At 40.4% G+C, this 17,628-nt stretch overlaps 1 protein-coding gene across 3 annotated transcripts in view; it reads left to right on the top strand.

Annotated features, from left to right (window-relative positions):
- GALNTL6 (polypeptide N-acetylgalactosaminyltransferase like 6) overlaps positions 1–17,628 on the top strand; it is a 1,047,269-nt gene that overhangs the window by 950,377 nt on the left and 79,264 nt on the right. For 2 of the 3 annotated variants that reach the window (XM_084760044.1, XM_084760045.1), the window contains exon 9: positions 8,974–9,081. The exons of the other annotated variant lie outside the window; for it this stretch is intronic. In XM_084760044.1, coding sequence (XP_084616170.1) covers positions 8,974–9,081 — 108 coding nt within the window. The remainder of the gene's footprint in view (positions 1–8,973; positions 9,082–17,628) is intronic. 3 annotated transcript variants of the gene reach the window in all.

The raw sequence follows: 17,628 nt of genomic DNA, 5'->3' as shown, positions 1-17,628 counted from the left end.
CTTACTTCTGAGCCCACTGAGCACTTCAAAGTCTAGCCGTACTCTGTTGTCTAAAGTGTGACGGAAGCCTTTTTATACTCCCGCGTATACCTCAAGACACACAAGGAAATATCTAGAGTTGTTCCTATGGGGTTTTCCCCCCTCAACAATATTTAGGCTAGGTGACATAAAAATATTCATTTTAATTTGACATGCCCAGAATTGATCTTCCAAAGAAAATATTAAAATGACTCCATACTCATTCTGAAACTCAAAGATAAACAGAAACAGCTGCTTAATGTCTCAAAAGCCAGTCTGAGATTCATTCCAATTACCCAACAAAAGGTACCTCAGGTGTACCACAGCATTTTCAAGCTACATTTTATGCCTATTAGAGACAAGCCTTGCGGCAAGCATGAAGCCCTTCCGGTTGTTAGCTCTTTTATATCTGAGAGAGCGTTTTCCTAATTCCCTGTTTAATTTTATTTTGACTTCTAGAGATAGCTGTAAAATGAGCAAGATATAACAATTTCTGTGATATTTTGCACCTGTAGTGAGGTCAGTATGAAAAAAATATTTTAGAGCAGAATTTTCCCCCAAATATTTGAATTTCTTTATTATTCTTTTTTCCTAACCAGAAAGAAAAAATATATATAATCTGATCACTCTAATTCTTCTATTCAAATCTATATAAATCTTGCTCCCAAGTTCAAGTATTTTATAGAAAATTAATTTAAAAATAGGAAAAAAAACTCTTCACAGTATTTCCAATCCCTTCACACCTCCCAGTGGCAATGTTATAGTGACCCTGATGACCACATGGACACATGAATTTTAGCAGTATTTATTACATTCTCCTCACCAGAGTCAGCAGTCTTTATGACACCAAGCCAACATAATTTAACCAAAATCCCTGCCTCCTCTCCAAACTTTGACAGTGTGAATATAACCTCTCTCTCCACATGCACAGATTTGTATATGGTTCTGTGTCCTGACCCTGTCAATGATGCCATCATGTATCCTCACCACCCCATGTGGTCCAGTGTCCTGACCTTCTCACTGTGTCATCATGTATCCACACCACCCCATGTGGTCCAGTGGCCTGACCGTCTCATTATGTCATCATGTATCCACACCACCCCATGTGGTCCAGTGTCCTGACCTTCTCACTAATGTCATTGTGTACCCACACCACCTCGTACAGCCCCACTAACATTCAGTCACATAGTCGTCAAACGATGCTCTGTGTATCATTTAGCCCTCATAACTGCCTTATGAAATAACACCAACCTTCTAGAAAATGGAAATGACTCAGAAAAGGTCAGTAACTACCCAATTAACTACTGGCCAACTAAACCATGTCATCATATTGCAGCATTGTCTGCTCAAGTTAAAGATAATTTGCATCACTATGAACCATTAAAAGAAATTACAGTTTTTTATTTTAGTGAAAAATCCTTATATTAAATATTATTAAACAACAATCAAAAATAAATAAGAGGGACACTATGGTGGTTTGGCTGATAAAGGTGTTTGCTGGAGGCTACACAGAGAAAAGGAAGAACTGGTTCCTACAAACTGTCCTCTAATCCACCTATACATGGATAAATAAATATGTATTTATGTATTAATAAAAATAAATAAATGTAAAAAAGTAAAATTAAAATAAGGGCTGGCAAGATGGCTCAGCTATCAAAGGACTACAAAGCTTGTTCTGAAGTGAACTTTTGGTGCTCTGGACACCCAAACCCTCAGGGAGAAGAATTTTATATCTCAATTGTTTGACTTACAAGGAGACAAATAGCCAACTGATTCCATCTGAGAAGACAGAGGGTATTGAGAAAGAAACCCACATAAACAAACTGATAAAGTCAGGAAAATGATTGAGTCCCTATAGGCTCAGGGACAGAGATGCTACAAGAACCTCTCTCTGGGTCCCTCCATCTGGCCCTTGCCGTCAGCTTTGCTCTCTCCCATAGGGTCCTCCAGTCCCTCAGACATGGCCAAGGGTGAGTGGTATGGGAAGAATTGGGGGACGGAAGGACTCAGAGGTTCCAGGAGCCCCACAAGGAGACCATCAAGGCTGGTGGATCTGGACCCAGGGTGTCTGCACAAACTTTTGCACCAACCAAGAACAATGCATGCAGTGAACCTAGACCCCCTGTTCAGATCTAGCCAATGGACAGCTCATTCTCAACAACCAAGAGTGGGGAGAGCAGGGACTGCCTCTGACATGAAGTCTAGTGCTCCCAATTTGATCATTTCCCCTTGGTGAGGAGGCCTGGCAGGCACACAGAGGAAGGGGAAGCAGGTTATCCAGATAGGACCTGATAGGCTGTGGTCATATGGTGGGGGAAGAGGTCCCATTCTGCCAGAGGTAACTGAGAATAAGAAAAACATAATGCCCTTTCCAAGCCTTCTATAGACCAACTGAGACCAAAAAGTACTTTCTGGATAGATGATAACAATTAGAAAGTTGTTTTTTAGAACCTATATTTGTTCGCTTATGTATCTTTTTCTATACTTTTAACTATGTCCGTTTTTGTAATCATCTTTGCCTGAAGCGACTTGCTGGGTTAGTATTAAGCAAGTCAGCAGTATGAAATTTGCTTTTATTTGCAGTAATAAACCCGTACCACATAGTGAGCCAAGTGGGTGCTGACTTAGAAGGTGCTCAACACTTTGACAATAGAAACAGAGATGGCTGGGCCGAGAACACAGCAGGACAAGGGGTTGGGGGTGGAAGAATTTGGAGCTACCAGGAGGAAATGAAGTAGTTTGCTAGGCGGAGTTCTGAAAGGAAGTACTTCCAGGCAGAAGGCCAAAACAGTCTCTAAGGCAGGGGAACACCTGACTTGTGGGAGAAAAGAAAAGACAGCAAAATAACTTGAGCAGAGGGGCAAGAAAAGAATACCAGGCAAGCAGGAAGAAGCCAGAGAAGATTCAAAGGCCTAGAGAGTTACATCACTGTGTCCATGAAGCATATGAACATGTTTGAGAATAATGTCCCCTAATCTTGACAATTCTTACTGAAATAAGTCCATATTCCATGGGACCAGCATAATTGTATGATTTCATTCCATTTAATGTTTCCATGTATAAATTCCAGTTTGTGACTGATATTGAAAAATCAATTTTAAGAATAAGGCAAACATTCAATTATTCATTCAATTTGAAATGGGTTTCTTAAAAAGAATTCTCTGTGTTCATTCATGGGTAAAATTAACATTTTAGAAATAACATTTCTAGTTTAGAAATAGTATCTCTTTCTGGCAGTTGTGGTGTCAGGAGGAGGTGCATTGCTTTGTAAATGTGAAATCAAGAATTAGATACTAAAATATAGCTTGCCATAGATTAATTTTTTCAATTTTTTACTTTTACATATACATTTATACTATTACACATAGATACAATAAACTACATACAGCAAGATGGATCATGAAGCAATCAGGAATTATATAAATATTACATTCAAAGTGTTTGGCTATTTGTATTTGGCAGCCTTGGAGAAAACATCTTTCCTATCTTGGTGAGTCTACAATTCTGAATTTAAGTCAATATCTATCATATCTCATTTCTATCGACCTAAAAACATCTATCTAGACCTAAAAACATCTTAACCCCTAAACATCTAAGCTTAATTGTAAAACTAAACTATCTGGTATTCCACCCCATAAGAGACTTAAGAAGAAATAAAATTAATTACCCAAGTATACAGGAAGTATAAGTTAGCAGCTTCCAAAATGAGAAAACGACAGAGACAATTCTATGCCTGAACAGTCACCCAAAACTCTCTATAATGTTGGAACATCATCTTCAGCCTTCTGGCCTAATATATCTGACAGACATATTTGTGAGGAACTATTGAGTACTTGCTTACCCTGTCTTGGCAGAGTTTAGCCAGCAACTCTGGCCTGCATCCAAGCTTGCCCACTTTTAGACAGAATTCTGTCATTGGCACAAACGAGAAAATTTTGTTTAGTGTCTGGTTTGCCACATTTGAAGCCATCTCTAAAAATGGGCAGGCATAGATTTATTCTTTAGACTGTCATCACATTAAGCACCAGGAAATGTGTTTGAAAAATATAGTTCAAGCTGAGTATGGTGGCACACTCCTTTAACCCTAACAGAGGCAAGCAGATCTATCTGAGTTCCAAGCCAGCCAATCTACATAGTGATTTTCAGGCCAGAAAGGGCTACAGAATGTCTCAATAAACAAAAAAGGAAACAAACAGACAATCCAATCAACAGCTTCTGAGAAAGGTAGGGTCACTTTTCTTCAGGGAAATGGCCACTAGTAGGTTCCTGGGCCCTCAAAATGCACTATACATATATGAAATTTTCAAAAAAACAAATTTAAAAGATTGTCAGAGTAAACGTGTGTGTGTGTGTGTGTGTGTGTGTGTGTGTGTGTACACCAAATCATTCAGAACAAATAAAGAACTTGAAAAATGCTACAGTTGCTGTTACTTGTCATGCTCCCACACCGACACCCAAACATCTCCCTATGTGTCCAAATACAGAAGCTCCTTCAGAAAGAAGAACAGTTGCAATATCGAAAAACAAAAGAAAAGAAATAAATGTGCTGGAGTTATAGGGCAGTTTGTTCAGTGCTAGCCTACCATGCGATGAAGCCCTGGGTTTGATCACCAACACTAAATAAACCAGGGATAGAGATGAATACTTGTAATTCCAACATTTGGGAGGTAGAAACAAAAGAATCAAATAGTCAACATCATCTTCAGCTGTGTAGTAAGTTAGAGGTTAGGCTAGTCCATAGGAATCTGTGTGTGTGTGTGTGTGTGTGTGTGTGTGTGTGTGTGTGTGTGTGTGTGTGTACATATATGGTAGATAGTATATGTGCATAGAAGATATCTGGTACATAATAAATACTCAGTGTTTATTGACTCAACTACATTGTTCCTTTTAATTCCAAGAGGACACGTTTCAAGAACCCCAATGGATGCCACAGACAATATAGATCCCTGCATATACTATATTTTCTCCTATGCAGATGCATCTATGATAAGATTTAGCTTATAAATTTAGGCATAGTATAATATTTACAATAATAAAATGATTACAGAAGTGTAATCTTATAAAAGATGTGAATATTCTTTCAATCATCTACCTACCTACCTATCATCTATCAATCAATCTATCTAACTATCTCTATCTCCACTGAATAGTTTAATGTTTTAGATTGCTGTTGGCTGTAGGGAATAAAAACCTTTGAGAAGGGAGGACTATAGTGATGGATTGAGAGAAAGAAGACCACATGACAAACAGGAATCTTAACCAAATATAGGGGCTAAGTTATGATATGTAATCCGAAGTCTGAAAAATAAATAAGAACCAGGCAAAGAACGAGGAAAGTAAACAACAGAAGAGGGGGATCAGAATTTTCCTCAGGCAGCAAACCTTTGGAAGGAGTTAATAATAGCCCTGGCCAAAGAGGAGGAGGTCATCACTGGAGACAAGTAGACAAACAGTTGTATTGTTGCCCTGGGAGCAGTAACAAAACACTGGCAGGTTATAAAGAAGGTATGTGTCTTACTTGGGGTTCTGTTGCTGTGAAGAGACATCATGACCACGCCAACTCTTATAAAGGAAGCATTTAATTGGGGCTGGCTTACAGTTTCAGAAGTTTAGTCCATTATCATCATGGCAGGAAGCAAGTGGGCAGACGTGGTTCTAAAGAAGAAGCTGAGAGAAGGCATCAGAAGACTATCTCAACACTGGTCTTAGCTTGAGCATATATATAAGACCTCAAAGCCCACCTCCACAGTGACACACTTCCTCCAACTCGTCCACCCCTACTCCAAAAAGGCCACACCTCCTAATAGTACCACTTCCCATAAGCACAAGAGTCTTTGGGGGACCATGCTTATACAAACTGATATTTATAGTTTTGAAGATTCGTAGTGAAAAGAATACAGAAAAATAAATATTCTTCTGCTTTCTTAAACATTGACTTGAGCTTTTTTTTTTTTAATCTGGACAGAAGAATAGAAATTTACTTTATATAAGGTTGACCAACTTCTGAAAGGAAGAATTTTAAAGAGCTGAGACTAGTTCATTGACAGAAGACTTGAATGTTGATTTATTTGATTCTTTCCCTTGTTTAATTATATATGTTAACTTATAATATAAATAATATGTGTTACATATGCCAGAGTAATGCATTACATCTTATAGTACAAGGCAAAATATATTTGTCAAGTGCAGCTCAGGATATTAAACACTTCCACCACAGTGTCCACAGCTTAGTTAGTTAGGGCCACCTCTACTGGGATAGAATGCCCGTAGGCCAAGTACTGAAATCACCCCTGGTAGAGTGGACCTTAGTAGTAGCCAGCAAGAAAAATGAAGTGTTGGTCCTACAAGTAATTTCTGTCAATGTTTTAAATGAGCTTCACACATAGAAGCTCCATGTAAGAGCTCGGCCCAGCAGAAACCCAGACTTCAGGCTGTGGCACCCTCGGTACAGAGTCCACTGAACTCACAGGGACTTACAACCATACAGAAATATGAAAAAAAATAAATACTGGTTGTTTTAAGCCAATAAGTCTGTGATGATCAGTTACAGGCAACCATAAAATGATTCATTAATTTTTAAAAAGCACATGATAGTACTATTTGAGAACAACCACAATCTTATGTCTATGTGTCTATTAAAGATTGTTCGTATCTTTAAAAGGAATGAGCCTTAGTTTGTTTGGCAGCTACAAGAAAATATACGTGATGGAGGGACTTTTAAACCATAGAATTTATTATCTGGTACTCTACAGAGTCCAGGTATCTGAGGTCAGGATGTTGGCACGATGAAGGTCCAGTGAGGGCTATCTGCCAAGTCTCCTATGGCCACCACCTTATCCTTTCATGGCAACAAAAGAAGACAGGAGAACCTTCTAGGGTTCTTTTATTATGTAAGGTCCCTGATCTCATTCATGAGACCTATACTTCTAATAACCTCCCAGAAGCCCCACCTCTTAATATTCTCACACATGGAGGGTAGGGTAGCACTTTTTGAATTGAGGGCCAGAGACATAAACACTCAGCCCAGAGCACCATGCTATGGTGGTTGATTTAGCTTTCTGTTGTGGAAGCTCTTTCACTGTCAGAGTCTCACCATGAGCAGCACTTAGCTCACTGTATCACCTTTTAAGTGTTATGGCCATCTGAACCAAAACAGAAATTAAGGCCAGAGAAAGGTCAGACTTCCCTCCCACAGTTGGCCCTCATTTGTCTTATGAGGCAATCCCTTAATGTGTCCTGAAAGATTGGCCACATCTACAAACTAATGGTAGCATCACAGGGGAGCAAAAGCATGTGCCAGAAAATTCCTGTCTCCTCACAGCACATGGTCTGATAGCAAGAGAGAATCTTTTTTTTTTTTATTTTAGAATTACAAATTTTTATTTTCTAATTTTTCATTTTTATTATCTTTCTTTTTACACACATATTTATATTATTACACATATACACAATAAACAACCTACAGCAAGAAGAACCATGAAACAATCAGGAATCATGTAAGTGTTACATTCATGGTGTTTTGGCTATTTGTATTTGGCAGTCTTGAAGAAAACATCTTTCTTATCTTGGTGCAGATGATATAGATGATAGATAGATAGATAGATAGATAGATAGATAGATAGATAGATAGATAGATAGATAGATAGATCATCTATATCTCCCCAAGCACTGAGATTAGAGAGGTGCGTGCCTGGCAGTTTTCCATGTGTTATGCAGAACTGAATTCAAGTCCCCCTCCTTATATAAAGTGGTAAGCAATTTACCAAGCGAGCCATCTCCATAGACCCAACTCAAAACATCTTTGTATCAGGAATGATAAATATCACCTCTATTCGCATTCCACCAGAAAGAAATATTCATGTGTCCCCACCTAGATACACAGGAATTTTAACCTATGTGCCTAAGAGCACAATTAGCACTGTGTCTCACACAGTATGGTAAGATAAGACTGAAGGGTGATCCATAAATTTTGGTTGTCTACATTTGCAATTTGCCTTTACCATGTTTAGAAGGTTTAGAAGGTCACTATTGCTGCATAGCAATGTACTCAGAAATTAAGACATTTATCCCTTCCCTTTCTTCCCTCCAAAGTCTCTCATCCATATATCTTTCTCAACTCTCCTTCAAATTCATGGCCTCTTTTTTCATTGTTATTGCAAACATACTCTCTCTCTCTCTCTCTCTCTCTCTCTCTCTCTCTCTCTCTCTCTCTCTCTCTCACACACACACACACACACACACACACACACACACACACACGTATACTCAAATATAACCTGTTGAGTCCATATAATGTAAGTTGTATTATGTTTTCAGTGCTGTTCGACACTGGAAAACCAATTAGTCTTCTCTTCCCAGGAGAGGGCCACCTCTTCCACTCTCAACTTTACTCAATTTCAGTAGTTCTTCGTATAGGATTGGGGCCTCCTAGACTTTTTCCCAGGCAGTCTGTTGTGTTTGTTGGTGTCCTTGTTCAACCTATGTTAGGGAGGTCATGTTGCTAGGACATTACAGCTTCTGCTTCTGATGTTACTGGAAGACATGATGTCGCAGCCATGTCCCTGATAGTTTAGCTCCTGTAACATCTCTTGGTTAGCCACCTATGACAGAAGTTATAAACCTTAGGAGATTTGTAGGAGGCTGGAGAGATGGCTCGGTGCTTAAGAACTATTCCTGCTCTTCAAGAGGCCCCAAGTTCAGCTCCCTGCGTCCACAGCCAGCAGTGTATAGCTACCTGCAACTCCAGTTCCAGGCATGCAACACAATCTACTGGCCTCCAGATACTCGTGTAAACACACACACACACACACACACACACACACACACACACACACACACACACGTACTTTAAAAATAAAATAGATTTTTAAAAAAGAAATTTGTAAATGTTTCATAAATTCTATTAATTTTTGGTGAAATTTACCCTTCACTTTTGTTTTACCCTCTCCTCTTTAGGTTTGGATGTGTGGAGGAGAAATGTTTGACGTCCCGTGTTCTAGAGTTGGTCATATCTACAGGAAATATGTCCCTTACAAAGTTCCATCTGGGACCAGCCTGGCAAGAGTGAGTAACTGGGCGTCAGAACAGGCTGGGTTCATACAAGCTCTGCTCCCTGCAGGCTATGTAATCAACATACACATGGGATAAACTAAGATACTGTCTACCAGAAACATCTGTGTGTCACGAGTTTCTGTGCCTCTGCTTTATTTCCATTGCTTAAAGAACTATTAACTGTGATGGTTTTGCTCTGTGTCACAGCACCTTCATGTGCATTGTATTTAATCTTAACCATTATCTTCTGCTAATCCTTGCTAGCAGTGGTAAGTATCAGTTGGATCAGCCATCAGTCCAGGCTGTATGCTTGTCTACAGTGTCACCCACTGCAGGTTTCAAGGCCAAGTGGAGGCTTAGAGAGGTTGCTTGGTAGGTAGTCAAATAAAGTAAGAAGTAAACGTGACTGGGGTGAACGGAAGCTAAACTCAGGTTTCTCCTCCTCTAGAACCAGAATTAATGCTGGATAAAGATTTCCCATCCTCAAATTTTCCTTAATTAACCAAGTCTAGTTTTGTCTGGTTTCGTTGAGAATACAATTTTTCTTGAAGATCAAATGCAAGATCATCTGCCTTCTGGAAGCATCCATGGCTGTTTGGGAAAATATAAAATCACGAACGTTGTCCAAACAACCCTGGCGATGTCTCTGTTTTCCATGTTGTTTTCTCCATGGTTGTGTCTGTTCTCTTCTCTACAGTATGTATGTGCTATGGTCATCATTATGTTCATTATTGTTTTAAACGATGTCACCAGGATTCATTCACATATCAATCTCACAAGGGAAGAGTTTTGGGTCTGTTAGTTTCCTTATACTGCCATCTAAAATAGAGCCTGGGGAACATTCAGGTAACTTAATGACGAAATTAATTAGTTAGAAGTCTCAAGGAAAATAATATAGGTTCAAGTTGTTTTTTTTTTTAAAAAAAAACAGACATTAGTGAACTTTAATAAAATTATCATCCTTAAAATATCTCTTGGAGATCTTGTTCTTGCTCCCTTGCTTTGTGAAGCTGTTAACAGCCTTCATGTTTTTTTTCTACCAATGTCTACAATCTTCTCAACAATGGTGAAATATTCTAGTATAAAACTGTATTGCACTTTCCTTAAAAGGAATCATCATACCACTCTCTGTGCCTCCAAAATAAGAAGATATTAATAGCACACTGCATTAAATACTCTTGGGAAAAAAAACAATTCTGAAATCATAAACTGACTAAAGAGCTATATAAAGATAAACAGCTTAATTTAGTAATGAGATGCAACGCATATGAATGAGAAAGCAACAAAAATTCTTGGGGAAGTTAAAGAATAAATGAATTCAAGCACACACTGCAAATCAGCTTTGTGGACAACACTGCAGTGTAAAAATCCTAAAGATAACGAATGGTGCCCTGCGAGGGATCCCCTTTCCTTCACTCTCTGATGTGCGCCTCATTCATTTGTGGGTGAATGGTGCTTATTGCTGGCTCATAGTATAAAACATGAGTAGGGAAAGCAGTGCTGATCCAAAAAGGGGTTGTTTTCAAGAATAAAATAAAACAAACAGCTCATATAATTTAGGAGAAAAATGCAGCACTTTTTCAAAAACTGTCAAGTGTGGGGAAACCAGGCTTAGCAGTAAAACATCCAGGAAAAAGTGAATATTGGTTCAAGTGAAACAAGTCCATAACTCTGAATCTTAATCTTCTCCACTTAAATTTACTTGAGGGCTCATTTCAGTTTTTTCCTAACCTGCTACAGCAATCAGAAACCCATAAATATTGAGGCTCAACTGTCACTCTAAGAGCATTTTATGATCTTTTAAAGTATATTAAAACAGAAAACAAGTCTGATATTTGGTAGGAGAGACTCAGCTACTTTGCTACACTCTGCTATTACCAAATCATCGAAAACGGTGAGAAACTCTCAAGATAATTGAAATGCAGAGTCACATCTAGTCGGTAGATATTTTAATCTTCCTGGCCTCATTAGGAAACAGAGATGAAGCTGGAAACGTGACCTGGAGGGCTTGTTTATGTACTTTACAAAGCTCATCTAATCCAGAGAAAATGTGTACTTTTCATTTATGGACCTATGTAATCTGATGATTCCAACTACCTCCAAGTACACAGATGTGCAGAAACACAAACATGCTCACATACTCTTGTGTGCACACACAGCACAGATAGACAGAGAGAGAGAGAGAGAGAGAGAGAGAGAGAGAGAGAGAGAGAGAGAGGCTGAAATCCTCTAGACAACACAAATAATATGTATTATTATAGAAACATATCCAAACAGTCATATTCAACACTTTCTCTTTGGCACTCTTTTCTGACAAGAGGACTATTTTCTGATGCGAGCTGCGCCTCTGTGAAACATGATAGCAAATGACTCTCCACACGCTCTGGGAACCTGTGTCTGCACATCAGAAGGACAAGCACTGCTATTATAGTTCTGACCTTCAGTCCTTGCAAATTAAAGACTTTAAAGAAGGTCGTTAAGAACACTTTAATTTAATGAATGGATTTCTAACAGCAAGGGTTTTAAAATTCAGAAGCAGTGACCAGAGCCAACTTCTGGCCAAGTTTTCAGACAGTCTTCAGAAAAATAAGAATCACAAAGCTGTATTTATTCAATCGAGTAACATAAGCTGTGTGCATTCATAGAGGGTTCTCTCTTACTATGGGCATTCAAGGTAAACGGTTGGTTGTCGTCAACATATGGATTGAGTGAACGCAAACATTAACTTCATTGTGTTCTTTCTACAAAAATGCAAAAATCTGAGACACAGTGACTTACAATTCAGCTTTCTATAGGAATCAGAGTATTTGCTTGGCACTCAAAGTCCTAGGTGTATTTTTCTGAGTCAACTTGGGCCCTCCTGTCAGCACACTGGAGTGCTACACTGAGAACTTCTGCCAGGAGTAAATGATCCGTCAGTCCCTGGAGAAAGGCTGTTCATCTCTGCATAGAATAGAAAGATTCTCATCTCTGCATGAGAACAGAAAAGGCTCTAGTGTTGTGGCGACCACCATCCACTCCAGAATGGCAGTGAGTGTGGTTCAACACAGGAGATGAGCAGCAAAGAACGGCTAGGAAAGGTTTCAGCCTGCTATATATGGCTGAAAAGTCCCAAGCTCGTCTTCTCTTATGACAAATGCTATTCTCAAGGTGGAGTAATTACTAGCACCTTGAGGACCAAGGAAGGGCCTCGGACTCCTCTGTATTAGCCAGTGTGTTCCAAGATCCTTCAAAGCCATTAGGTTTGAAGTGGGTACTTCTAATAGTAAGGACATGAGGAAAGTGACAGCCACACCATAGCAAACCACGCCAACTGACTAATACAATAATAGCCATGGCAACATCTTGGTCCATGGAAGTTTCCCTAGAATAATCCCCCAAAGAGAGCAAGGCTAGAGACTGAGGTGGGCAATCCTGGAAGCACACACACCTGCCCTCCCTCCTGCTAACAGGAGATAAGGCTGGAGCCAACTGTGGGAGAGAAGCATGTTCATTTGTCTGTAAATCCACATGTACGTGCATGGCTGTAGAGGCCAGAGATCAACCTCTGGTGTTGTTCCTCACAGGCTGTCCATTTTGTCTGTTAAAACAAAGTCTCTCACTGGACCTGGAGCTTGAGATTCAGCAATATTCAGCAAGCCCCAGGAATCCACCTGTCTCCACATCCCAGGCGCTGGGATTCTAGGCATGCACCAGCATGCCTGGCTTCCTGCATGGATGCCAAAGATCAAGCTCAGGCCCTCAGGCTTGCACTGCTGCCATTTTATCAATTGAACTATCTCCTTAACACCAAGGCTAGAAACAAGCCTTATTCTAAATCCGTAAAGACACCCTCCCCCCCCCACCCCCCCACCCAGTGCATATCAGGCAGGACTTCATACCCTAACATTTCACCTTTGACATGCCAATAATTTAATTTTGATTCTCAAATTTCATCTTGCCTTTTATGACAAGCATTCAAGAATATGGGGGCAATTCAGATTTTTACAGGTTTCAGGCTAAAAGCTGAAGTCAAAGAAGCAAAGTCTGGTAAAGGTCAGATTTTATGGAATGTTCCATAGTTCTGAGAAATGGAAATTACAGCAAAGGGGACAGAGGTTAAATGGCAAATGAGAGGACCTGGAGTTGCAGACCAAGGTCTGTGTCCAAAGGATGCCCTTAAACACCCCTGACTTTACAGATTTGGGATAAAAAGCAGGTGCGGCCTTTGTGACAGAGGCGCCAACAAAAGCATGGAGTAGGAAGGAGCAGGCACCCAGTTACATCAGGCTGTGTTTGAGACCTGAGAGGATGACCCACGGCTGTGCAATGAAGACCTACGTCTGCTGGACCACAAGACCCTTCTTCTTCTTTCAGATTGTGAGGAGAAGCTGATGGTTTCTAAATAAGAAAGGCCAGAGGCAAAGCACACAGAGTAAAATGGAAGTGTCAACCAACCAATCAATCAAGTATATTGAGGAGAATGAGAATAATGAAAGTGCCATTACGAATGCAAGGAACCTGTAAAGACAATTTCTTTTTCTTTTCTTTTCTTTTCTTTTTTTTTTTTTCAAGATAGGGCTTAGCCTTGGCTGTCCTCGACTCACTTTTGTAGACCAGGCTGGCCTTGAACTTACAGAGATCTGCCTGCCTCTGCCTCCCAAGTGCTGGGATTAAAAGCGTGTGCCACCAGACCCGGCCAAGACAGTTTCTTAAAGCATTTTAGGGATTCCCCATGCTGTATATAAAAAGTTAGGTTCAATTGACTATGCATTTAATTGCCCTCTTGGCGTTTGAGAGAAAATAGCAGCACAAAAACAGGGGGATGAGGAAGCAGAAAGAAGACTGCAGATTGTTTCGGTAAGTAAATTCTGAGTGGTAGCATACCTGTCTGTGGACTCCGGGAGCATCAGGCCCGGAGAGACACAGTTTGCCTAGACTCTGCACTCCCGCAAGGATGTGCCCTTTAATGATTTCTTTCTAGAAGAAAAAAAAGTGATGATTGTGTCAGGTACCTTTCTGGGCTCTGGAGTTTTAAGCAAAGAACAAGTCAAACAGGAATCTTAACTTCTCTTACCTATGGCAGTTAGGTTGAGTGAAAACAGTTCATCTGTAAAAGTCCCCAGAATACTGACCGCTAGACTGAGAGAAGGGAGAAATGAGAATCATCAAATGTCCAGGCCCGCCGGACAATCAACTGAGACCCTCGGACCCCTAGGGAGAGAATGGGGGACAAGAGACGCAAAGAACGGACAGCAAGTCAAGGAGTCTGATGAAGCTGACAAAATTGTATTTTCTCAGGCTGCTTATATACTTTAAAAGCAGGATGTAGGGAGGCGGGTGAGGAGGTGAGAAGCGATTGATCTTGGCTGCAGCTGTGCAGGATATCAATTATATCAATTAGGGTCAAGGGGAGGGGGTTGGGGAATTGACCTCATAGCTAGCCACGTTCTGAGAAACCACGTCAGAAGCCTGGTTGACCAAGAGAGCCAGGCCAGGTGGGTGTCTAGGCGACCGTGACCCTAGATCCATATCTGGTTCATGAGAAGCCGAGAACAATAAGGTTGCAGGGTGATTGTGGAGAAGTCTTTGTGAAGAAGGAGGAAGTGAAGGAAGAAGGCCTAGGAGGACCTAAGTTTGTGGAGCCAAAGCAGTTTGAGCTGAGCAGAAGTACAAAGCCGCGCCTGGCAAGCAAACTCACTGCACAATGAGATCTGAACTTAACATAGTTTGATTATGTGGAAACTCGTTTTGTATATGTTATCTCCGGACCTATGATTTTACAGAAGAGGCCATATATGATGTGTACAGTATCTAACATTATCATAGATAGATAAATAGATAGATAGATAGATAGATAGATAGATAGATAGATAGATAGATGATAGGTAAAGATAGGGATAAATAGTGGCATATGCTTGGTAGATTATGGGGTTTTGGGAAAAGGCGCGCTGTGTGTGTGTGTGTGTGTGTGTGTGTGTGTGTGTGTGTGTGTGTGTGTGTGTGTGTTGTTTTGTTTTTAACAAGGTCTTATATAGCCCAGGCTGGCCTTAAACTCATGTTGCAGGCAAGGATAATCCTCTGGCCCCCAGCTCCTGGTAACAATAGTTTTCCAGGCTTGTGGAACCATCCCTAGCCTAGCTAAAGGATTGTTTACCGGTTCCCTAAAACTCGCGTGCCCATATTTTACTTTCCTGAGGGTCCTTTACCTGAATAGCAAGATCCTTGAAAGACCCTTACAGTTGTTATACCCCATGGGTATGGAGGGTAAATGCAAGATCTGAAAGAGAAAGGCTGCTTAACTGTCAGCTACGAAATATCTTCTTAATATATTTTCAAAGATGCACTTCTCCTAAGACATCCCCCTGGTGATGCCCAAGTCTGCTGGCTTTAGAAGGTATCTCTAAAACACCCTTAAAATTCTTAAAGGTTTTTTTTTTAAATTGCTGGAGGTAGGGAAATTCATGCAGGACAGGTAGAGGAGCGCTTTAGGGTGTCAGGCAGACCACCCTAAGTCAAGCACTAGACACTTCTCTGTTGACTGTCCTATCAGTGATTCCTGTCTGAACTGCCTGAAAGGAAAACACATACTATCTCACATCTTCAGCTCTCTCTCTCTTTTTTTTTTTTTTTCAATGTCTCGGCGCTGTATCAGTTGATAAAAAGCATTAACAAGCCCAAAATGACTGGTTTGATATCCGAAAATAAAATCGCCAACAAGACCGTAGAGTAGGATGATGAATGAGAAGTCTCAGCTTCCACAAATTGACCTCTCTCCCCTACTGGCTGTGAATCAGTTTGCTCTCATAAAAGCTGCCCGGCAAATAAGAGCCGTGGCATGACAGCCCCAGACAGCAGCACAGCCAGCCCACGCTTCTCTCTGTTGCTCTCAGAGCTGTAGGGTCCGGGTGCTTTATTTGAAGTATCAGGAAGTTCAGGTGCAACGTGGCCGATTGCAGGCTTCCTCCCAAAAAGCAGCAAATGATAGGTTCTTCCCCCAAGACTCGGCCTCCATAAGTGGTGAGCTCTGCTGTGCGGCAGCAATCCCTCTGAAGATAACAGCTATCCCTTATTCTTCCTCCCACTTCAGCAAAACGAGCAATAAGGCTGTCCAGTACTGGTGGTGAGGACTAAATATGATTCACACACTGCAATCTTGGGCTTGCTGCTCTTTCCTTTTGACCACAATATAAAAATAGAATAGTCTCCACTAAGACTTTCTATTTAGGTGGATGTTTTTTATTTAAGGACTTCAGGCATTTTCAATAAACGCTATTTTCCATGATACCGTCCTTTAAAATAAGTTATAAATCTACGGGCCAATAATGACTCGGTAAGTCATTAAAGCTATGGTGATCCCATTCCACGCCATGAAGATAAATGTTACCTCAAAATGGCTCTGTGATGGATTCACCTTTAGCATGGCTCTGAAAATTGATTGTGATGTTTTGGTAAATGGATGTATAACTAAACTGCTTTCTTTAATAATAAAAAACACTCAAAAATTCTATCAGTAAATATTTACCAGGGACATACTATGTTCCAGGCAAAAATGCATGTCGCAGCATTGCACTTTTCCAAGGTGTTCAGAGCATCTCTTTGTAAAGTAATTGTGCCTCCTTTATACCGTTCCCTATGCTGTATGCATTAAGCAGCCCTGGTGGAGCTCTCACGCTTTCCCACAGTTCCATCCCCTTCTTGAACCCTGAAGGATCGATGCGAGTGCAACGTAAAAGGAAAAATAAAACAGTGCCCGTGCATGGAGACTGGACAGGGAAACATGAAACGCATTACTTTTCCATTATTTACCCTTTAACTGCTCCTAATCCCTAACCCAAGGATGTCGTGTCTATCCTGTTTTTTGAATAACAAATGACAATAAAATAATGCATTATCCTCTACACTTCTTTGAGACTGGAATACAATTATAGCATGTCTCCCTTCTTTGTCTTCCCTCCAGACCCTCCAGGATATCCACCCCTGCTCCTTTAAATTGTTAGCCTCTTTTTACTAACTGTTACTGCATATATATGTAGATAGATAGATAGATAGATAGATAGATAGATAGATAGATAGATAGGGAGATAGATAGATGATAGATAGATGGATGGATAGATAGATAGATAGATAGATAGACAGACAGATAGATAGAGATAGATATACATATGTATATTCCCCAAAATAATTCATTCAGTTTGTATATTATCCCTCACATGTATGTTCTCAGGGCTGACCGTTCGGCACTGGATAGCCAACTCACGAATACACCCTAGGGACTGCCACCTCTCCCGTGCCCATCTTTGCCCCACTGCCTGTAGCTCTGTGTACAGTTGAGGCCTCATGGCTTTTCCCCATCCAGCTTGAAATGCTCATGGGCGCCATCCTTGTTCTGCTCATAGACCTTTATAGATTTTAAAGCAACGTAGATTTTCATATATGCGTATACTCTAAAAAGCAAAGGTAAGATAGTAAATAGTTGACATGAATAATCCCCTGCCATTTCGTGTCACAAAAGCATATATGAAGCAAATGCATTATGTTAAAATGTCACACTTTCATACAACCTCTCAAAACTACCCT

Source organism: Acomys minous (assembly GCF_964271855.1).
Source record: "Acomys minous genome assembly, chromosome: 15".
NCBI classification, from domain to species: domain Eukaryota; kingdom Metazoa; phylum Chordata; class Mammalia; order Rodentia; family Muridae; genus Acomys; species Acomys minous.
The sequence above is the reverse complement of the archived record's forward strand: the minus strand, read 5'-3'. Positions and strand labels throughout refer to the sequence as shown.